Below are 24,039 nucleotides of genomic sequence, written 5' to 3'. Positions count from 1 at the left end.
AACATACCCACTGCTGAACTCCAGCAGACAGCAATTCACTGAATGAATGTAAATTGCCACTATTTTCACTTTCCATTAGTAGAGTAGCCTGAGGGTCTTTATTATGAGCCACAAAAATTGTTGGTGATGGCAGTTGATTACATGCCTGGTGTAGAGGTGGCAGAGGCTCCACAAGGCTTCAGGTACCCTAGAGCTGAGTACGAGTTCCCAGCCGCGGTATGTACACACAGTATCAGTAACTCCAAAGCAGAGAGGGAAGATGATGTGATTTAATCCCAGCTGGCCACTGAGCCCCACACAACCACTTGCTCACTCCCCGCTCCCGGTGGGATGGGGGAGAGAACCATAAGGGTAAAAGGGGAAAAAAAAAAAAGCCCAAAACAACAAAACCCAAAACCACCCCTGTGAGTTAAGAACAGTTTAATAATTTAATAATAATCATCATCATCAAGAATATACAAAGCAAGTGATGCATGACGCAATTGCTCACCACCCTCTGACCAATGCCCAGCCAGTTCCCAGGCAGCAGCCCCCTGGCCAGCTTTCCCCTAGTTTATATACTGAGCATGACATCACACGGTGTGGGATAGCCCTTTGGCTAGTTTGGGTCAGCTGTCCTGGCTGTGCCCCCTCCCAGCTTCTTGTGCACCTCCTCACTGGCAGAGGATGGGAAGCTGAAAAGTCCTTGACTTAGCATAACCACTACTTAGCAACAACTATAACATCAGTATGTTATCAACATTATTCTCCTCCTAAACCCAAAGCACAGCACTATATCAGCTACTAGGAAGAAAATTAACGCTATCCCAGCCAAAACCAGAACAGATCAGATGGAAAACCAAGAAAAAATTTGAATTAAGTGCAAGACTGGAAATCAGCATCTCTATTACCATTCTTTGAAATTTCCGTAGCATTATCTGTGGGGCTAGCTTGAGAGGCAGAGTTGCACTGAGCAGCTGAGCAAGTAGCATTGGTAGAAAGTATTAGGAATGAGGAAGTATTAGGAATGAGGAAGCTTTTGGAGTATAGGGAACCTGCTTAACAGAGATGGATATCATCAACAGCGACAGTATAATTGCACTGCAGGAACTTAAGAGACAGAAAGAGAAGACTGAAGGGCAGTCTGCTTGGAACAGCAAAAGAACAGTCTACATGAAAGAAAATCTTAGGAGTCAAGGTTATCTTCAGAATGTGAATCCACAGGGATTCTGTAGTACATTTTGATGCAGCTAGCACAGAAAGAGGACAGCGTTAGATCTATTAAAGGTGGTGAAGAGACTGAAATACTGACGGACATCACGGACTGTAATTGTGGGAAACAGAGGAGACTTTAAATCCTTCTCTGCCCCTAAGTAGGCTGTTAAGTGCTACATCAGAGCAGATATAAGCCATGCTTTTATATACTGTAATGACAGCTTCTTGAAGAAACTCAGAACCTATAAGAGAAAAGGTAGCTCTTGGCTTAGTTTGACATATCACTGTCTAACAGTGGCCACATGCTCCAATTCAACACATTGTTATAAACAAAAGGTTCACTTTGGTAATGTTTAAGTTTGGAAAGAGGATCAAGACGACCAGCTGAAATGAACTTAGAAAGGAACAGCCAAATGGGTAAAATGCTTGGGGATGACTTGGAGGATAAAAGATGAGGTTCAGAGTCACAAGATTCTCAAATCAAAAGTCTCAAGCGACTTCTATTTTCTTCTGGTGTGACACTGAAGATAGTAATTAAAAGCAAAAGTATATTAAGTCCGATTAAGGAATACAGAAACTGATATCTGACAAGTTAAATGAAAAACTATTAAGTCAGACTAAAACTGATTTTTGAAGAACAAGTTTTAAAGTTAAAAACAAAAAGAGAAGCTTGAGGCCTCCTAGAGAGCCAGGAGGAACAATTAAGAGATGTCTGTGTAAAAGAGCACAGTTCATGAAACAAAGCCACTGCAGAAACACTAAATTCCCCCCAACTAGTCTAGTCTAGTCTAGGCAGGTTCTCATGCAAGGAAATTCAAAAAAGGACAAGCCTAACGCACTGTCCCAATACTGAGGCTGCACTAGATGACCTCTTGAGGTCCCTTCCAAGCTGAATGAGTCCACGATTCTATGTAATATGGAAGTTAAAACAATCATAAATCGACAAAAGTGAAACAAATAGTCAAGACCATTTCAGAGCTCTAAAGGAACTAAAACATGACACCACTGAAGTACTGATGCATCACTTAAAGTGACAGCAGATGGATGGTAGGTGGCAAACAGGATCCAAATGTGAAAACAGGGCTGCAGAAAACTACAGGCAATTGCAGTCTTCTAGTTGCTAACAAATAGGGAATTCTACTGCCAGGCTGTGAAGATGCTTAAGGAGTTATGTGGCATTCACACAGAAGCAATCAAGCTGATACAGTATGCCTGGCGTTTCAAACAGCATTAGAAATCAAGCTTCCAAGACATAAAAGGAGAAGTCCTCTTGTTAATTAGTGTCAAGGTAAGTGAAAGGAAGTGTGAGATAAAACATGCGGTCAATTCTCACACTGGTGAGATAACATCCCCAAAGCATCTACACTGGAAGTTCAATTCCTGATTTGCATAAATAGGCAAATACCTTTGTATAGGTGACACACTTCATCCTCCTACTATTCAAGATTGCTAAATGATGAATATTTTTTATATATACGGCTTTTAAATATTCTCTGTGAAGGGAGACCTCTACAAGAGGGGGAGACAGATGAAAACATCTACAGCTAAATTCTGGAGAATGTCTTAGCACTATATGAAGTCAGCAATGTTTTGTGGTCAGCCTGGCAAAGGCAGTTCTAGATCAATAGAATCTGCATCATTATTTCATGCCTGCTCCTCATTAATAAGACAGCACTACCATCACTGATGGATGGTTGTTTTAAGTGGGCAATGATAGGTCTGAAGTCAGATAGGAGGCCAAGATCGTTAAGTGAGGTTGAATAGTGGCACTGTAACTCCTATTCTAAATGCAGAGATAAACTAATTACGTGATAAGTCATCACTGTTTTTTCTTCTTTTTTTTTTCTTTTACTTCTAATTAACAGCTGGTAGAGAGTAATAGATGAAACTCAGAAAGTCCAACATTTATCATCATGAAAAACAGTTTGTTGGTTTTTTTTTATTCCTTCATCCTGATCAGGATAAATTTGTATTCTTTCAAACAGGATATACTGCCAGAGCTAAAACCAAACCAAAACAAAACCAAACCCAAAACCAAAAACCTGTCATATTTCTGCTTCATGCCATGGAGAGAAATGGCAATATAAACATCATTATCAGCTTTATTTTGTTTTCCACCAGTGAAGATAACTATCTTTAGTCCTAGAAAAGATAAGGTTATATTATGCAGGAAGAACAGCTGCTGAATCCAAAATATTTTAACTCAGGGAAAAAAAAAATACTCATCCCATTCAAAAAATGGAAAAGCTTCAAAGGCATCTGGAAACTTACCAGTTGGATCTGAAACTCACATTCTCCTTATTCACTTCAGAGTATTTTGGATTTACTTTTTTTGCATTTCAATTAAACAGCAATTATTAAAAGCTCCTTCTATTTCTGCCTATGCAATATATTCCCTGACTGTTGAACCATCCTTCAGCTAAAACAGTCCCCTCATTACACAGCTTTAGCAGTAGCTGTTAAGAACCAGCTATCAGCAAACCAGAAGGGCCAGTCAGATCAGTCTTTAGGCTTGTGTATTCTCTATAAGCAGTGCCATATCCCAGTTTTGTCTGGGATAGAGTTAATTTTCTTCACTATAGCTGGTATAGTGTGTTTTGGGTTTGGTATGGCAATAGTGCTGATGGCGCATAGATGTTTTAGTTGCTGTTAAGTATCGGCTACGTGTCCCTAAGTGGTGTCTATACCAAGGACTCTTTCATCTCCCCAAGCTCTGCCAGGTGCACAAGAAGCAGGGAGGGGGCACAGCCGGGACAGCTGGACCCCAACTGACCCAAGGGACATCCCACACCATGTGACATCATGCTCAGCATATAGAGCTGGGGGAGGAAGAAGGTAGAGGGGGACGTTTGGAGTGATGGTGTTTGTCTTCCCAAGTAACCATTATGCGTGATAGAGCCCAGCTTTCCTGGAGATGGCTGAACACCTGCCTGCCCATGGGAAGGAGTGAATGAATTCCTTGTTTTGTTTTGCTTGCGCACATGGCTTTTGCTTTTCCTTATTATTATTATTACTATTACTATTACTGTTTTGCTTACCTGTTGAACTGTCTGTATCTCAACTCACGAGTTTCCTCACTTTTACCCTTCTGATTCTCTCCCCCATCCCACCGGGCAGGAGTGAGCAAGCGGCTGTGTGGGGCTGAGTTGCTGGCTGGGACTGAACCAGGACACCGTGACTTGCAGTATCAGTGTCATTCCCAACAGTAAAGATTACAGGGCTCAGAAATAATGTTTGTCATCTCCATGAATTCCAAGAAAGCTGCCATTAGCGGACACAGTGTTGGCCTCCTCCAAAAGTTAAATTATCTCCTTATATGACTACGTTTGGAAATGTGCCTTAAGAAAGAGGGGAAAAAATATCTGGGTCTGCAGAACAGGGAATTTTGTTGCATGCAATACTGCTGACTCTTGGTATACCAGTCTGACGTAAAATTCTGGTAAGTACCACAAAGCATTTCTAAAACAAATCTCTCCCTTACTAGACATCTTATTTACTGGTACAAAACCCCAAAAATGTCACATACCAAGTTGCTTAGAAGAGGAATCACATCTCTACTAATGAATTCAGGTTTAATTTAAACAAAACAATCAAGAAAGCTTGCAAATGAATCTGTCCTGTTCCTGTGGTTTAAACTTACCATAGTACAGGCTCATCCAGATGCTTCCATACAAATAAACAAACAAAACATCATACTAGCACTGCCTTAAACGAGCCAGGTTTATTTTTAATAATCCCTTATAGCCACTGATTCATGGAAAAATACCAGGGAAGCATTCACATGTAATATTACTATGAGGGACTTCAAAGGAAAAAAAAAAAAAAAATCAGTCCTTAAAAAGTAACTTACCTTGAAATCAAATTTTCTGGTATTTGTAGCTGTTTTACAAATCAAGTTTGATATTTGACTAGAATTCTTTCTAGCTTGGGTTTAAATAGCAATCATAAAATAAAAGAAGTGACTTAAAGCGTATGACACTGTTCTAGCACTTTTAGGCATTTCATATTAATTCTAGTAAGGCAGAAATTCCAGGAAGTTTAATATAATGCATCTCAAAGCTCTATTTGCAAGTAAGCACCACACACAGTTATCAAAAGGCAAAGTATTAAATGTCTCCATTTAAAAAATTATTCACATCAATGCCTTTATCTAAATGAACTATTATGTGAGCAGGATGTTTTAGGAATTACTCAGTATGATAGAATATTCTTTAATCATGATTATTTAGACTTACAAATGATTATGGAACATACAATATGTTGCAGCTTTGGATCATTACCCATGGAAATGTAATTCAGAAGTACAAACAATAATTATTTCCATCACTCCTTTTACTGAAACATAGCTTTCTTTAGTTAGGATATTGATAAGTGTGTACAGCAAATATAAGATTTTTTTTAAACAGTTAATCTGATAAAGAATAAAATGAGCTTTTAACTGAGAAAGTTTAATCTTCCAAACAGCCTGCATATAGGTTGTTCCACCTCCTTAAGAATGCCCACTAATATAACAGACTAAGTGATGATTAAAGATACATTTTTCTATGGTGGCAGCAAGCCTCTGGGTACCTCAGTCTTTTCCATGCCTGTCAGCAGCACCAATGAAGGACAGACAACACTGGAACGCACCCTGCTCCTCCCATAGGCAACAGCTGGCTATTGCTTCAGTGTCTTGGATTTAGGAGACAATCAGGATGTTTCCCCAAGTCTGATAAAGGCAGAGCATCCTGAGTTGCACTCTCTAAGCCAACAGGACAACTGTTAGTTTAGGAACACCACTCTGCCTTGGACAGCAGATGTCTATCAAAGAGCATGAAAACCAGTGGCAAGCATGGACAGTGACTTTCCCAGCCTGCAAGAGCTCAGAACCCTCCGCAATCACACACATCATCTTCGTGTTTAGGGGCCCACTTTACTTTCATTAATGAGTCCATTCAGTTTTTAGAATGGACATTAGCATCCAGCATCACCAATATTCCATTACAAAGAGTTCCACCTAATTATATGTTGTGTGAAACAGTTTCTTTTGTTTGAAATATTTCCTCATTTCGTTTGTGCAAGAGATTTTTTATTGAACACCAGTGTTGCTATCAATCTAGTCCAAAAGGTGGTGGTAAAACTGCGTATCTAAAGGTGAAGGAATGGTTGAGAAGCAATGTATTATTTAGGAGAAACTATATGCACTGATTGAAAGTGAGCCTGCACATTAACAGACACAAGATACAAACCATCAACATATATATGAAATCAACGGTGTTCATGACAAATGGTTCAGGCATTTCTTGGCAGACAACTGCCACTTGATGTAAAGGCTCATGTGCAGTCCTCTACCAGCTTGTTGACTGCCAAGAAGCATCCTCTGCTTCTGTCAGAACCAGTTAATTAAAATGTAGCAACAGGTTAAAAGTTAATTCTTGATTGCGAGAAGTAGATCTGCAGTGAAAGATACAACTATCTAATCGCAAAAGGAAGCGCTTTCAGTTCTATTCATTCTTAGATATACTTATTTCTGGTTGCTGAGTTACTGTAGGAGGGCAAGTCCTTCAAGAGTTGGAGATGAAACATTAAGTAAAACAATATTTAATAAAGATAAAGAAGCCAGCTGCCAAGTACCTCTCGATTCTTTTCATTACTGTTAAGTGTGAATTTGAAATGGGTCTAAGTGCATTTTTTTTCCCCAGAAAATTATAAGACAGTTAAAATACAAAAAACTGTATATTTTTAACCATTCATGTCTTTTCAATGCCACCTACACTCAGGACAGGACCATGGGAAATAAATAGGTAAGTCTACTTAAGACAAAGTGTCAGAGAAATATTGTCTCTCCTTATAACTGCTTTGTCAGGTACATGACCCAATCATACCTGCTAAGACAGCTTTAACATAATGATCAATTTTAACAAAAACCAACATGCACACCATAGAATTTACATTAAAGTGACATGTTCAAAACATAGCTTTATCCAGTATTTGGGAAATCTACATATGAAAGAAAACTGTACACCTTTAGGGTGTTGTAGAGCTTCCACCAGTAATTGCTTTGGATTTAAAGAACTCCAATGATAAATTCACCCTATGGTTAAAGAGTATTAACTTGTGTTAATTCTACAATAAAATACTACTATAATCCAGAGAGAGGAACAAGAATTTAAATTAGTAAGGTTAAAGACTTTCCAAGTGCCAAGCTAAAAATTTAAAATATAACAGTACCTGTGACTTAGTATAGCCTTCTCTAAATAGATTATGGAAATAATTGCATTAATCAAAGCTCTTAGATGAAACTGCTTCTTCATCCTCTCCAGAAACCATGCCAGGCAACAGAGCTTAATGGGATACTAATGCTTTGAAGACATTTGCATGTATGGGTTCACGGTTATTGTTTTGTTCCTAACATGTCTTTTCCATGTGAGTTGAAGCTTCAGTTTCAGGAAGGCCAACAGAAGTACAGTTTAGAGGAGTTAAAGAATACGCTCCAAACCAATTTGTGAAGCAGGTACCTGATGCACCAAGTCTACCACTACCACGGCACAGGAACTCCGTAATTACACACTCCAGCATGAAGCCCAATAAGAAGGTACTGGGTATGGTATCAACTTAGGAAAAAACCAATTCATTTAACACTAAGACTTACACAAAGCAACAGCAGTAGAAGCAAGAAAATCCACTGCACAGGTCTCTGCTGTACAAGCCATTTTCAAAGTCCTAAACAAGTTTAATTCTGATAAAAATTATTAAATTAAAAGTTAACTACTTATCTAGATGTTATTTCAGATAAACTATGTGGAAATATCTTACCTCTTCTCCTGAAAGATAGTAAGCTGAAAGTAATCCACCAACAAAACGAATGTTCACTTCAAATACCGAAATTTCAGCATTCTGTTGAAATAAACAAACATAGTTTTATTCCCTGATAATTCTCTGTTCTTTTTTTTTGTTTTGGGTTGTTTGGTGTTTTGTGTGTTGGTTTTTTTTTTTTTTTTTTTTTAAGTATATATACACACATGCAGGTATTAAGCTATAAAAGCTGTAAATGGCAAAACACAGAAGATGCAGGGAAAGCCAACATAGGTGAACTTCAGGCATTATAAAGTATCTCCTCCTCCTCACGTCAACAAAATATCCTCTCCATTATCTTCGTTCTGTTTAACTTTTCATCTCTTCCACCTGTACATTCTCTAAATCCACATCTCTTAAGTACCTCCCTGCAGATTATTTTGCGCTCACACACAAAACGTGCTCTCAGATCCTCTGTCCTGCACTGCCTCACCTCACACCACCGTTTCTCAGACACCTTTTAAGAAGCTCTTTATCAGAATACCTCAAGTTTAAATGCAGGTTATTGTAAATTAGGAGGTAACATTGGAATGAGTCAATTAGATGTTCATGATAAAAATGTAATCACAGTATGTATTCACTAGGACGCAGATGAACTTTCACTATTACACTGACAGCCCTTCCCAAGCTGGCCTGGTCTTTACCAGTGATAGAGAGTAGGTTTGTTGTACTGAGCAGTACAGATACAGCCATTACCTATTTCAAAACTCAAAGAACATTCTTGTCTGCCTTTTTAAAATCAAACCTAAACGAAGAATTTGAGTCTCATAATCACTACCTTGTCTTGCTCTTTACCAAGTCAATTCCAATTTTACCCAAACCGACAACACCCAGTCCACTCAAGAGGCATTCAGTCGAAAAGCTGATCTTCTGAAGCTTCTTAATTTTCACTTTTTAATGTAATACTATTTTTTATATTTCTGTATTCCTGTAGAAAAATGGTACCCAGCAGTCAATCTTCTAAACTTTCAGGCATGTAAATAAGGAGTTTGACTTTTATAACTTCTGAGTTGCTCTTGCTTCTATTGAGTCATTTTCTAGTTGTTGACATACACTATAGCTACATTCCATATAAATCAATGCATGGTGGACCTGCGTGATTTTCTTCCAAAGGGCTTGCAGGCTTTTCTCACTCAGCTAGTTTTTGTACTTTTCCAGTTTAAATATTCAGATGTCAGTTTACGTAGGAGGGTAGAAGTTGCTCCCTGCTTTCTATGTATTTTAAACTCTAGTAAACTGCCTTTGCAGAAGAAAACATCACGAGGTTACTTATTAGAAATATTATTTCATGCTTTTCTGTTTGCAAAGCACTCTGATTCAGGAAAGGTATCTAGACACACTGTGGAGAGTTGTTCAGTGTTTTATCAGTTGTAAAGGCACAGACTTCAAAAAACACTCACTGATTTTCTACAATGCTTGTCCACTTACCCTCAGGCATTTACCTTTTCTCTAAAATCTATCCCGCACCTCCCCCTGTAAAAATGGAGACTATAATTTCATCCACAGAATTGCTCTAATTAATATATAATTCATATATACTACATATGTGTGCCTGGGTAGTTTTTTATACACATGAGCACAATTCAAAGGGGCAAAGTAAAGCCATCACACACATTTGCCTACTGAAAACTCAGACTTGGCATCACGTGTTAAGACTGCAAACTGAAAAAGTTATCTTGCTGTCTTGCACTGCTCAGAACATAACATTTTTCCAAGTTTATTTTAAGTGTACTAAAATTCTGCAGTTCCTCTTCACTCACTGCTCTTCCAATACTGGCAATACTGGTCTCCTCTTATTCTTTCTGAAAGAAACTACAAAGAGAAGGAGGAAAAAAAAAAAAAAAGACAGGCTTAATTTCTCTTTCCAAAATTAATCTGATATTTCTGCTTCCAAGTGTTCAGTCATCGTCTCACTGAATCCAGCAAGGAGGAGAATGAACTAACTGGAAACAGGTATTCACTTCAACTTTAGTGCCATTTCTGTGCATTTCTTTTTAATTTCTTCTTATTATATCATGATATACGGTAAACCTGGGGACATGGATGTAAGAACATTTAAATCCTCCAGAAGCATGAACTAACTAGACTACACAGCCATTCAGCTGCTAAGCAGACTACCTAAGTGAGAACTCTACATTAAATAAAGTCTACTTTCACTAAATCCAATGCATAAAAGAGCTTGTAGAGAACTGATCTGACTTATGAAAGGCTAATCTAAGAAATTATGATTAAAGGAGAGATAGGGGCAGCTTCTCTTCCCTAGAACTTGAGCTAGCTGAAACTCCTACAATAGTATTTTACTTGAGAAGCTTCTTCAGAAGTTCAGGTTCATTCTCTTTCAAATCCTGAGCCTCAGCACATGCCAGGAACTTTTCTTTGATGTGGGAAAGCTGAAGCTGAAAAGAGGTAGATATTAGACAAGGAAATGAGTTAATCAGATATCCCAGACACTTGTGTTTCCTGTAAGGATTGAATTAAATAACTTTTTGATTTTTAATTGCTTGAAGTAAATTGAGTGATATATAGGCCGAATATTTTGTCTCCAGAACCTTACATTTTGCCCTTCTGGATTTAATATGGCCACTTAACTCTCAAACCATTGCTATCTTACAAGGAATGCAAAGGCCCTTTAACAAAAGCTCAATATGCATGCACTGACATCTGCTTCTGGAATTCAGTTACAGACAAAAAGAAGATTTCGAAGTAACGTGAATAAAGATTTTACTGTCGAACCACAAAGGTTAATTGCACTGTAATCCTGAATGTTTGCTGAAGTGGTGATCTTTCAGGACATTTGTTGAAGCTAACCATTGTTTTAATGTCATCAGGTTTCCCATACTTCACCTGCATACATCTCTGAACCTTTGTTCGAAATCCTTGTCTCTTACTAAAATCTTTAGAGAAGCCACTGAAGAAGATGCAATTAATGAAATGGACAGACATTTCATTAATGGTAGATGTATGTTTAATACATAGTTATTCTTAAACTCATTATACCAGGCTAGTAGCTTTCTCAGAAAGCGTAGGAATTATAGCAATTTGCAAAGAGTTAAAGACATTTTATAATTTCATGTCAAAGAAACATTCATCTCTACGTGGAAAGTTAGTGTGAAGAAGCAGTCTGTCAAGAAAAGTGAACTTGCCCTAAAAGTAGCAGGTTTCTGCTACACCAACTTTACCCTTCTTTCTGGTTTGATTTTTTAAATTTTTTGTGTTACACATTTAAAATGCTACACCCTGATCATTAGCCTCCTCTCTTCATATTTTTAATCATCATACACACACAGTTTGCACAAATAAACCTGTATATTTCTACTCAGCAGTCAAATCCTAAGTAAGCAATATTGCTTTTCATTTTGCATTCAGATCCAGCTGTACACAAATGCCTTATGATCCACTTAACTGTCAGAATATATACAAAAAACCTTTATCTGCACTTCCCAAAGTTTCTACTTCACCAAATGAAGAGGCCAGAATTATTTTACTTTATTTTTTATTTCAAGTTTAGCCTCTTTCAAACCATCATTGCATCATTACATAGCAGGTCTGAGAAGTGGTTAAATTAATTCCATTATATCTAATGGAACTTCTGTAAGAAGTGACTGGACATACTTATCGTAAAATGAGTAGTACGATGTTCCTTTTGTAAAATCCCAAGTATATAAGATGACCCTGACCAACCAGAGAGATATAATCTCTAATTTTACAGTCTTTTCATTAGTATCCCAATTAGACTGCATGGCCATGTGCTGTGTACAACGGTATCTGAAACACCTTTGTCAGTACATGTCTGTGCTAAACTCTTATTGTTCCTGTACAATATCATCTTGCTCTGGCTGCTAACTTTGGAGGCCTCTCTTTTATAAAGGATTCTGAAAGTATATAGATGCTTGGGAAAGTGATATGTATATTGGGAACAATGTAATTTTGTTTTACTTCCCGGGCTTTAAGTTAATTGAAGTATATGAGTAATTTCGTCTTTCATCTTACATTCAATTAATAATTTATCCTTCAGTATTTGATCTTCTGATAAGTGAATCATAAATGGGATAGTCCCAGCACTATATGAAATCCAGAGGAATTCTGACTATTGCTCACTGTACTTAGAGAAATAGAAAACCAAAAGCAATATATGTATCAATTACGTTGTGCAAGAGCAAAACCACAACAACTTTATGGAATTTCATCTTGTTTCCTTGATTAGCTTCTAAAGACAAAACTATTTTGACAAAGGGATGTAACATCCTTTACATTGGTGGCTGGACACATAACATCAAAGTGAACCTATTCACATGTGGTGGAGACTGCTTTTTCTCAAACTCAGGCTATGTAAATAAGCAAGCCTCCACAACCAAAGGATGAAACAGCTGAGAGTTACCACATTTTGTCTCAACAAGGAAAAATGCTAAAATAAGGGTTTTTAAGCAAGAGAAGAACCATAGCTCAGAAGCACTCAAGAAGCTGCAGAACATGACAGGTTTAACTAGTAAATCTATTAAACCAACTCCTTTTAAAGAAAGGGAGGCTGACTATACCTTAGGAAGACCCATCTTCAAAAAACAACAAATATTACCAAACGGGGAAAAAAATTGCCAAGAATTACATCAGCTAGTTTGTGTCACTCTGCATTTGTATTTTATTTGCAAATGTATGACAGGGCCAATCTGATCTCTGCTGCACCTCAACACTTCACTTCCCTCACCCTTCTGTAAACCAGAGGATTAAGTCTACAACTGGTAAACTGCTGAAGCTGCAACCAGCTGTGGTTGAATTTAATGTTGAAAAGCACTGTTCAGACAACAAAACTACTGTCAGCTGTGCTCTCTGAAGCCCTTCCTCTATTGGACTCCTCCAGCTTCCCAAAAATGAGTACTCCCATCCTTCTGGTCATTTCCTTAACACACCTCTTTCTTGAAAGTCTTCCTCTCCACAAAATTGTAGACCAAGGCCAAAACAATTTCCACCTATGTTTTCTATGGGAAGTCACCCTCACTTATAAACACAACATTTGAAATACAACCCAACTTTATTTATCTAGTATCAGCTTGCACCTGGCACTCATCAGCACTGGTACTTGCTCTGCCATTCGTAATTCAATTGGACAAAATACTGTGTGATTTTTATGTGGATGAATGTATTCGCAATAATCAAGTCACCTTAATTTACATTTGATGAAAAGCTTACTCTCTTAGTTTTTATAAAGATCAAAAAAAGGCCACAAATCCTACCAAATAATTTGTCGTCTTTATTGCACACATTTGTTACAAAACTTTCTGTCCTTTGGTTCTCCTGTTCTTGTCCCATCAAGAGTGTAATAAAACTTCAGTCACCTCATCTGCGTTTCTAGCTATTGCCTCTATGTACATTTCTAGCTATTGCTTCTATGTACAAGGGATACAATTACTCCCCCCACGCCCACATACTATACTGTACCGTTACAAACAGCTCATATCCTGCAGGTTAACAAACTCTGCATGAGAATGCCAGGGACCCTACACTGAACAATGCTGACTAATATATATAATTCTAGACTACAATTCTAGACATTTCAAGTGAAATGAGAGGTATTTAATTATTATTACTATTAAATAATACTATCCCCCCTGTTGAAGCACAAAGGTTGGGAACAACAACAAATCTTAGCATTTTCAAGTAGTCCAGGAAGTATGACAGAGACACGAAGAGTACTTCACAACAGCTTACTTTAAGCTACTGTACTTAACATTTTAATTACTCGCAATTGTGGGGAAAGAAGTTTCATTCGTATCCCACCACTGAAATTTAGTGGCAGCTTGCTAAAATACTCAGGTCCCATAAACAAGGGAAACAATTTTAGCAACCTTTTTATTGGAAGTGTCGAAGCCTGGTTATTGCATAACATGCTGTTTAACCTTGCTGAAGTCCCCACAAGGCAAACTGTAAGATCATAAGTGGGCACAAACACAAAGTGTTACTGAAGGCATTAACGAACTCTAGCAGTAAAAGAACTGCATTTAATAATAAATTTGCAGGGTATCCTTTTAGCCCATCAGAATAATTTCTTATTCATAATCAAAACAAAATCAAGACACTTTGAAGTCTGGCATTTAGAGTGTACTAACAAGTTATGTGGCAAACTAGTAAACAAATAGTCCCGCAAACTAAAGAACCATTTTCAACTGCTGGCTTAAGCTTCCTCACAGACCCATTATACATTTACTTGAAGCCCATTTACTCACACCTCCCACATGCTTTCTTTTTTTTAATAGGAAAGTCATCCTGTTGCAAATTGTTTTATTGGGAAATTTTCTGATTTTCTCACTTAAAGAGAAAAAATCACCAAGAATAAAGCACCAAAAACCCATCTGCCTCCAAGCCAGAACATTAGGTTATGGGCTGTTAAATACAATTACAAGTCAATCACAATACCTACAGTTTGAGAGTAGTAGGATTTAAATTCATAAATGCTGAAGTTTGAAATAAACAATCTCAATTCTATAAGTCTGTCGTGGTTACTGACTGCCACACCACAGATAGATTAGAGCTAAAGATAAATGCTGGAAGTGTTAGATCCAAATAATATTTGCTATTCTGGGGTCTTGGAAAAGCAAAAATCTTGGAAAATGTATACATGGCAATAGAAATAAACTTTTCCCACTCTTCTCTAGTTCCTGAAATAGTAGACATATTACATGCAAAACTTATACACTGCATGAAGCTGCACACAACGCTTCTTTATAATATACTCAAACTTACAAAGCTAAGTACAAAGACAAAAATCAGAACTGGTAAGTAAGCCTTCAAGCTTCAGGGTGGCTTATAAAATCAGATACAGTGACTTACCGACCTCTGTAAACAGCTTTGCTTAAGAGTGCTGGCAGGACACAAGACTGAACATATCCTTGCTTTTTTACTCATTCCTTTCTCTTTATGCAGTTCTTCAACTAATTTAGTACCTATCTTCGAGAGCAAGTAATGAAACATTCTTCATACTTTCCCCACAGCACAACATCAACCCTTTCCTAGGTTGATCCATCCTGTGCAGTTAGCAAGGGAAGGTATCTCTGATGAGACGGATAATGCACGATGAGTCAGTGCTAGCACAAAACGTCAACTGAAGTCAACTAAATTATATCCACACAGATAGAGCTACTGCACAGAGCACTGCCAGTTTCATGTGACTGAGCAATCATAACTTCCCGCCATCCTCCATTTTGACAGTTGGACTTGATGATCCTAAAGGTCTTTTCCAACCTTAATGATTCTATGACCAAAAATAGAGAGGGAGGAGGCAAACAAAGCAATAACCACTAATAACCAACAGAAAGGTTATTTTAGTTTGAATCCAAATTCACTTTTGAGAAATCTTCTGGTAGAAGAAATAATTTTCCTTTTCTCCAAACAAGCACATGGCTTCCTGCTCCATACCTTGTTCCTATTCTGGTCATGCCTGACTACACCCACATCAGAGGGCTGATCAGGGCACGAATTCAAGCACTGTCCCACATACTATTTAATTGTCAACACCTTCTGGTCTGGTTTAGGCCCCTGCTTTCCCAGCCAATGTCCAGGCACGCTTTAGGACAACGCACAGGCCAAGGACTGTTCTCAGTATGCAGTATGGACAAGACTGTCCTTTTGTGGGGGAGGAGTTTAGCAGGGCTGAAGAAGAGGGGGATGGATCAGTTAGTCTCTCATCCTAAAGAAGTTGGGGTGTGTCCGGGTGTAGAAGCAAAGTGCCATCAATTCCAATACTTAACATCTCCCAACCCTTCACTGCTGTGCCAAGTGGCTCAGCTCCTGCACCACTGCTCCCTGACTCCTGACCCTTTCATCCATCTCTTTCAGATCCCTCTTCCAATCTCCCTTCCCAAGTATGGATTCATGGTGGTTCACCCCTTGCACTGCAGGGACTGACAGCTTTTTCCTCCCCAGCATGAAGCAGAAGCTGTGTGGTGGTACAGAAACTCTTTCAGAAAGCTATGAATGCTCCGTGTGTGTGAAGGTCCTAAAGCAAATAATGAAAAAATAAAAACAGAAGCACACAGCAGTGTGCAGTTGTAACTAGGAAACCGCCAAGCTCCCTAGTGATCTTGAGAGAGACTGGCTCCTTTTTCCTCTGTTGCAACATGTTGATACACAACCCAGCCCAGTGCAGCCTTGGCCAGGGCCATGCATGAGCACTATGAAAAGGGTGTGTAGGCAGCAGCATGCGTAAGGAGGTCAGACCAAACCCTCAGCTACATTAACTGAAGAGCAAAGATACACCCCCACGGAGGTGAAATGATTTAATGGAAAAAGTGCACACATCCATGATGCAAAGGCCATGGATTTAGCCACTGCTAAATGTCAACTCTTTCCAAAGGTACGAGTATGTTTAAATCTCTTAAAATATTGACAGAATCAGAAAATGCAACTTAATTCCTGAAGGACTACTTAGTTTGGCTGAAACTTCAGCAAGGTATCAAATACGAGGAATTTCAGCAGTTATGAGAGAAAAACCTCCAAGCATTGCCATGTGGATATCTCAGTTATAAAACCACAGGGCTACTTGCTCTAGCTCCAATGAAAATAGTGCAAATACGGTATCCTCCAAAAGGGGAAGCTTCCAAACACATCCACTCACAAGGTTACCAAAATTCACAAGTTTGCTGAGAAAGGTGGAGTTTACTTATATAGAATTTTCCTTCGAAATCAGAACAGTTTGCTTTCTTCAGAACAGTAAAACAAGAGTAACCCTGACAACTAATTCATTGAATTGAGGGACTGAAATCTAACATGTGAAGAGGTGATGCCATTTCCCATTAAGTCATCTTTATTCCATAAATCCCTTTATATGGATAAACTAGCACATACTTCACAAAGTGACATTTGGAAACTCTTATGATCAGGTGAATAGAACGATCGAGTGCTGGCCAAATAGTTCAACACATACAATGAGTATCCGACATATTACAAACTTCTAGGGAGGAAAACTTGCTTTATCCAGCTGCATTGACGTAGAATATAACGGAAAAAAGATTCTGCCACAGAATACAGTCACAGCTATTTTTGTAAAGAACATCTTAAAGAAAGTTTAAGATTAAAAAAGCACAGTTCTAAGATTAAATGGAGAGAAAAACTAATTCTATTTATACAAATAAAGGCCAAACATGCTTCCCCAAAAGCTGATTAAGCAGCCACTGCCCAGGAAATGACAGAAACATCAAACACACACGTTTTATTCTACTCACAAGAAATAACACAGAAATAACTAAATTACTTTTGTGGGAGAAAGGTTACTAAAACAGGAGCAAGTAAGAGTGTACAAAACATTAATGCAGAAAATGTCAAGTAATGCCTGATACATGATAAATGCTTAAATATAAGAAGGCCCTGCTGTTCTTTGTTTTAAGTAATTTCCAACTTTAAACTGTAAGACACAAATACAAAGCACCATTTGAAACTAGAACTTTATATATAAAGTGGAAAACTCAACAAGAGTGCAAGTTGAGTAGCTTCAAACAATTAGCCATTAAACAAACTGATGTCAATTATTAAAGTTGGTGCTGCGGTTATTTATTTTCATTTCGGTGTTCCACTTTGGGAAAATTCATCTACTCATTACTGCTGCCAAGGAAAAATTAAATTCTATATGATTATGAAGTATTATGAAAATAATTTTGTGAGGTGTCGAACAAGATATTGTTCGTGACGCATATCGTTATTATCTGTAAAGTAGTTTTGGTAAACCTGCTGGATGGCTGCATTGACCAAGAAACGCAATACAAAATTTCAGACATTTTGAGAGACTTCAGAGCTTTTAAGCATTTCTGAGGAAAAATAAGTACTGCATAATTTAAAAAATACATAAAATAACAAGAGGAGCTGAAATTTTAGGCAATACCTACTAGAAGTTTCCAGTACAAAATATAGTAAGATGTATGCAAAACCAAAGATTTTAGTGTTAATGTAAATCACTCTACAGTGCTTTATGATGTTACTTCATATGCAGCTCAGCTCTTCCTTCAAAGCGGAGTTTATATTTTCTATGATGTTTTGTTCCTACATTTTTAAACATCTTAATAATGCTAAGCTAAGAAGAGAGGCATTTAATAGTACAAAAATTCCTTTAGAAAAAAAAAAATCTCATGCACAAGATAAAGTTATCATGTCATTGAGACATCTGACACTACTCGGAAGCACAGTTTAATACCCTGTATTCACATTATTAATGTAAACATAAATGCACACTAAATTGCTGCTTATGTAAACTATATAATATCCACTCTTATTAACTCCTCTTTCTTAAAATGATAATTAATTCTCAAGCATGTAAGAGAAGTTAATTAATCCTGACTTTTGCATAACATACTAGAAAGAGTATTTTGTTTTCAGAAAGTGTTTCTGCCATTACGCACATCAACTACAAGAGCTTTTAAGTACTCGGTGTACCATGCCTACAATGCTTTCCTACTTTACTATGCCAGTCAACAGAGGTACTACATTAGGTCTCTCTGCTTAGCAATCACAATACATACTCTGGCCCACAAAACAAAACAAAAAAAAAGGACCAAAACCAGGACTTCTCAATCTACTTGAAGTTTTACAGAGGTTCTTGCCTGTTCAGAGCCTTTCTAGAATAAAAACTGTAATAATTAACTTTGCTCTCAGCTGCATATTTACCAGTTAATAGGATGATTTGTATATGCAGTTGTGATGACCTGGTGCCTTGTAAGACTAAAGCAGCTCAGTTTGTGCCAACAGTTCAGCTAACTCATGGGATTCAACTTTACTAGGATACACAGAGAAACTTAAATGTTACGTATGGCATGTTGCTTTCTTTAAATGGAAGTCTAATTTGTGGAAGATTTCATAAAGCGAAAATGTTTACATAACTAAAAAGTTAATGCTTAAAGTGTCTCGATTGTTCTATCCAAAAGGGCTGAAAAGTTTGTTGTTTACAACGGTAAATACTCTATTCCTTTTTCCTTCCTTCAGTCCAGCTTGTTGCTTCCCATCTACCTTAATCTCTCAGATTGAAAAACTGCATATAACCAGAGCAGTAAGTTTATTATGTTTCTGCTTCCTGCCGCCTTGTTTTATCTATCAATGATCTACATTCTGTAGCCTTGTATCATGCTTGCAATATTAGAACCCAGTCCTCAGTTGGCCCCTGGAGACTGAACAGAGCATTAAATGTCAATCAGCAACACTACTTACCACATTGAAATCTAAGTTTTTTTCAACCCACTCCTTGGCTTCCTTGAATTCCTCTTTCATTTCCATGATGTATAGTGTATCAAGGGCATCCACTATTGTTGCTCCTTGAATGTTACCTGAAATACATGAAGAGCCAATGATTTACTTTGCAGCAGAAGGCTTTTCAGTTAGATTTAATTAGTTTAAATTAATGCTAATTTCAAAATGCAGTTTCAATTAATCCAATTAAAAATTGGGCATATAAACATTCAAGTGGGCAACTAGTAATTCACAGCCTCAACTTTCATTCCCATGCCACAACACAGCATCATAATATTTAAATATTTCTCACACTAATGAAGTTTTGAAGAGCTGTTCTGACGCACTGCATTTTCAGCCATGATTTTGCATTTTTAAACACTGATGGAACAGTTCTCTGTAAAATGTAATTTGTAGAAGACAATAAACCTCATTACATGGAGAAATGACTGTTTCTTCCAGTTGGAGTGAAAAAAAAAATTTGCTTTTTTGTTTTTATACTCAATAATACATATAAAGCTTTAAGAAGCTGATAAATAGTGATCACATTTCAGTTAAGCAAGCCCTTTAAGAAGTACCCTCTCTGAAAAACAATTATCTGATACTGTGCATCACCATGTAACCAGCACGAGACAGCACTGGGGGTGCAAAGGCAAACTTGCACATATCTGAATCTCTCAGCTCAAGACAAACTGCCAGACATGGGTTTTCAGAGCACGTTTGGGTTGTTTGCAGAAGCGGCATCCTTCTGCCTCTGTTATGGAGACAGGAAAGAGTCAGTTTACTAACCTGCACCTAACATTTCAAGATGAAATATCATCAGTATGTTCATTTTGGCATGGATTAATTGTTCATGATACTGTACTGAAGGGGTAACGTACTGAAGGGGTAACGTACTCAAGGGGTTATGTGGAAGGTTGGGGAGAAAATAAAGCCAATGACTTTCAAATGACTTTCCCATGCTTCCTTCAAATTTACAATGACCTTTTTAAAACACCGTTTGTATGTAACAAAATCTGCATTATGAATGCAAACTACAGTTAAGACATTCTTTAGAGAAGACCCTAGATACAGAAGTAAACATTTAGAATTGCAGAATAATCTAGGTTGCAAGGAACAGTGGAATTCATTAGGTCTAATCTCTCTCCCCCCCAGCAGGGCTAGTGACTGGGGTGGATAGTTGACTATTCATTCAGGAGATCAATTGCACTGGGTGAATAATAACAAGACAGTAGCTACAACTGACTTTACAGGATTACCATCTTGCCTCCGAAATATCTGATGAAAAAGTAAACTTAGTTTTCTAGACTTATCAAGTATCAGAATTGAATTATTCATACTGAAGTAGGAAATCGACTATTTCAGTCAACTCTTGTGTTTACTACCATCAAGGTTTTCTGCTTCCTCATAAAATGGAGGAGTGATTGGAGACCTCCATATAACTGACAACACTTTAAACTTAACCTTCCAGGTAGAAAATAATTTTCCATTTGTATCATCTTGAACAAAATAATACTTGAGATTATTATAACAGGTTCTTGGTACATTGAAGAGAACCAGGTGCTCTCTCTGTTTTAGCAGCTGCTAATTGCTTATATCATCCTTTTTGGAACATTCCTTTCCTACTCTGAAGGAAGTAATCTATGTTTTCCCTCAGATATTCCACTAATAAAACTGCAGCATACTTTGGTAAGAAGGACATCATATCTTCCCAGAGCTTATTTGGCTGCCCTTCTCTCATATCAAAGCAAAAGCATTCCTTTACACTTAGCTAAGTGACTTGTATTTTTCCTGAGCTCATGAGAAAGTGAGAACTATTGTGGAAAACTGCTGGAGGACACGTGCTCAAGAATGTTACTACAAAGGCTCTGGAGACGTTTAGTAACTCTGTACAACAAAATTTGCTCCTGGTGAACTTGTACAAATGAGCTCTACTTACAGAAGAATCATCTATAACCTGATTTCCTTGAGCAGATTGCGACAGACTCACCGCGCAATAACATTCTTTGTGATAATCCTCTTGTGATACACCTAACACCACCTAAACTTTCAACCGAGCTTTCAATTTTAAGGATTAATATGTGAGCTGCAACTCACTACTGAGTCAGAAGAAAAAGAGGAGAATTATACCTTATTGAGAAATTACCCTTGGACTCCCCCACTTCTTATGACTTCTGTCCCCCCCACTCCAAACCTGGCTTGTACAGTCTGCTTACAGCATAGACCTCTCCCCGCAGGGAGGAGAAATGGACATAAGTTTGTCCCTTTGACAGGAGACTCCCGTCAAAAGAAGACAGAAGGAGATGGGAGAATTTCAAGTAGATTGTACTTTATTCGAAACAACTTTTGCTATTATTCTGAAGGCTCCAGAAAACAGAATAAAGCAATTAATGTGACAACTAAATAGCCAAATTTATATCAGTTATACTTCAATATTCTTGATAAAAGATAAAAGAACACAGACTGCATTTTCAAAGTGTCACTTTAGGGGCCAGAATTATGACTTGTGAACAACCGCAGTTTACACGAAGTTAGCCAACAGGATAATCCAAATTTAAAAGAGTGTTAAGGAAATTGTGTAGCTGAACAGCTCATTTATAACCAGTCAGACAAACAAGGGAAGGGGGGAAAGGAATGCAAAGAAGTAAAATGAACATTGCTTATTATGGAATAAGACCAAATATTTCCAAGCCTATATATGCTATGCTTCTCAAAGCACACCACATACATTATTAAATACGGTTATCATTCATGTTAGCTTCTACACAGCGTTCCCAAGGAATTACACAGCAGTCATGGTCTACAAGAGGCAAAGATTATTGTTAGGCAACTACAACACACACTCATATGACACAGAATATTTGGACGGGAGGACTGTTTTGTTATACACCTACAGTGCTGCTATAAATTTGATTAACAGTGAACACTGGGTTACAAAAAGCACCAGTAAAGTTGCAGTCACCATGGTAGAGTTTCATAGTTTTCCTAGGCCGAAGGAGGATGTCACAAATAATACTTGAAGCAAATTCATACGCCTCAGGTAATTACAGATATATTTTCAGATAACACACAAAAAAAATAGTATACTCAGGGTAGAGAAAATTGACTTGAAATTCATAAAACAAACTGATCAATATGAATTGATCATAAAATGATAACATTGAAGTGAGTCATTTTGATGATAAAAGAGATAACCAGGTGTACAAGCCTTCCAAAGTGAAACATTATTAGTCTCTACCAAAAGCTCCAGACCAAGTATTCATATATGTTCCATTTTACTTCCTTTGTTAAACCTGCTTCTGTTGTTCTCTCTCCTCTTTACTACTACCATCATTTATTCCATGTAAGTGATTAATAGGGAACAATTTTACATGGCCTACAAGCCAGTTAACTGAAGGGAAAGCAAAAGAGATCAGTCAACACAAAACTTCGAGTGAACCACCTAGCAGCATCTACAAAGCTTCTTTTCCAGTTTAACATTTGAAATCTTTAGCAACGATCTGGAATAAAATAAAAATAACCTACTGCTAATAAGATTTGTGGATGATTAATGAAGATGACTGATTACCCAGCATTTCAGTATAGTGTGATAGAAAGCACAGAGGAGTCTAGATCACCCCTGGGCAGTACACAGTGGGTTCATTTAAACAGCATGCTTTTTAATATCTAACAATGCAAAGGTATGTGCACACAAATAAGAGGAAATTACATTAGAGAACAGAATAGCGCCTCAGGGGTGGGGTGGCAGTGCAGAATTAAAAAAAAAAAAGTCATCAGACGATGAATAAGTTTTTGTGAATTTCCAGGGTGTCACTACAGGGAGAACTGCTATGGATGACAAGCTTATTAGCACAGCTCTGTGACTGAGCTTATTTGGCCATATGGTTTGAGAACCACAACTGGCTTATAGCCAAATAGTTTGGAGGGTGGGCCAAAAGAAGCTTTTATTTGTCTAGCCCAGGCTTTTAGACATGGCTTATATTTTTGCCAAAAGAGTCTGAAATAGAGTACAGCCAGGATGCCAGATTCCATGCATGCTGGCACACTGAATAGTTAGTTTACAACTTCCTCCTATCCATTGTATACCACGTTTGGTTCTCCAGAACATCCACGTTCCTCACCAAATATATATTTTAGATAACTATACACACACACATACATATATTTATGCATACATATATGTGAAACAGATGAAGATTTGTGACCTGCAAGCATATCATAAAGAACAGTACATGGAGAAAAGTTTCAGACATGTCCTAATGCACGGTCTATAACAGGATGGAAGCCAGGCCCCTTACTCTTCTCAAATTCATCTGCTTTTCTTTTTCTGACTCTGTGTCATTTTCTGACTCTGTGTCATATTCTGACTGGAAGGTAACTGTGGCAAAGCGTATGACAAAAACGGAAGATAAGGAAAGATGGACTATGAAGTGGCCTCAGCTCCCTCACCTGTAACAGTTCACCATCCAAGTAGCATCATAAACTAGGATTTCTTGCTCTTGCAAAACTGTAGAAAATGAGTAGAATGTTGGGTTTTTTTCTTCCAGAAAAAGTTAGTTTTGTGTTTCTAACATGAAGTGTAAAAATCAATATAGAACATTCATATCTGTCATTTTTTTATGTGATGGAAATTCAGCACATACAAATAATAATGGATATCCCTTCCAAAAAAAGCGCTAGTGTTCAAAAAGATGTTTCCTCTATTATTGTCAGAAGAACTGCTTTTTAAGGCTACTTCGTAGTACTGTGGAAAAGAAAATTCTATATGTAGCTGTATTTGAATTGCACTCAGCCCCACCCTGATCTTAGACT

The 24,039-nt window shown here is 37.6% G+C and overlaps 1 protein-coding gene across 1 annotated transcript in view; it reads right to left on the bottom strand.

Moving 5' to 3' along the window:
- The window catches only part of MAN1A1 (mannosidase alpha class 1A member 1), a 157,312-nt gene that overhangs the window by 87,122 nt on the left and 46,151 nt on the right, over positions 1–24,039 (bottom strand). The window contains exons 3-4 of the mRNA XM_064447387.1: positions 19,210–19,325; positions 7,990–8,070 (exon numbers count right to left, since the gene is read on the bottom strand). Of these exons, the coding sequence (XP_064303457.1) occupies positions 7,990–8,070; positions 19,210–19,325 (197 nt within the window). The remainder of the gene's footprint in view (positions 1–7,989; positions 8,071–19,209; positions 19,326–24,039) is intronic.

Source organism: Phalacrocorax carbo, chromosome 3, assembly GCF_963921805.1.
Source record: "Phalacrocorax carbo chromosome 3, bPhaCar2.1, whole genome shotgun sequence".
NCBI lineage: Eukaryota > Metazoa > Chordata > Aves > Suliformes > Phalacrocoracidae > Phalacrocorax > Phalacrocorax carbo.
Note: the sequence above shows the minus strand (reverse complement) of the source record. Positions and strands in the feature narration are given on the sequence as shown.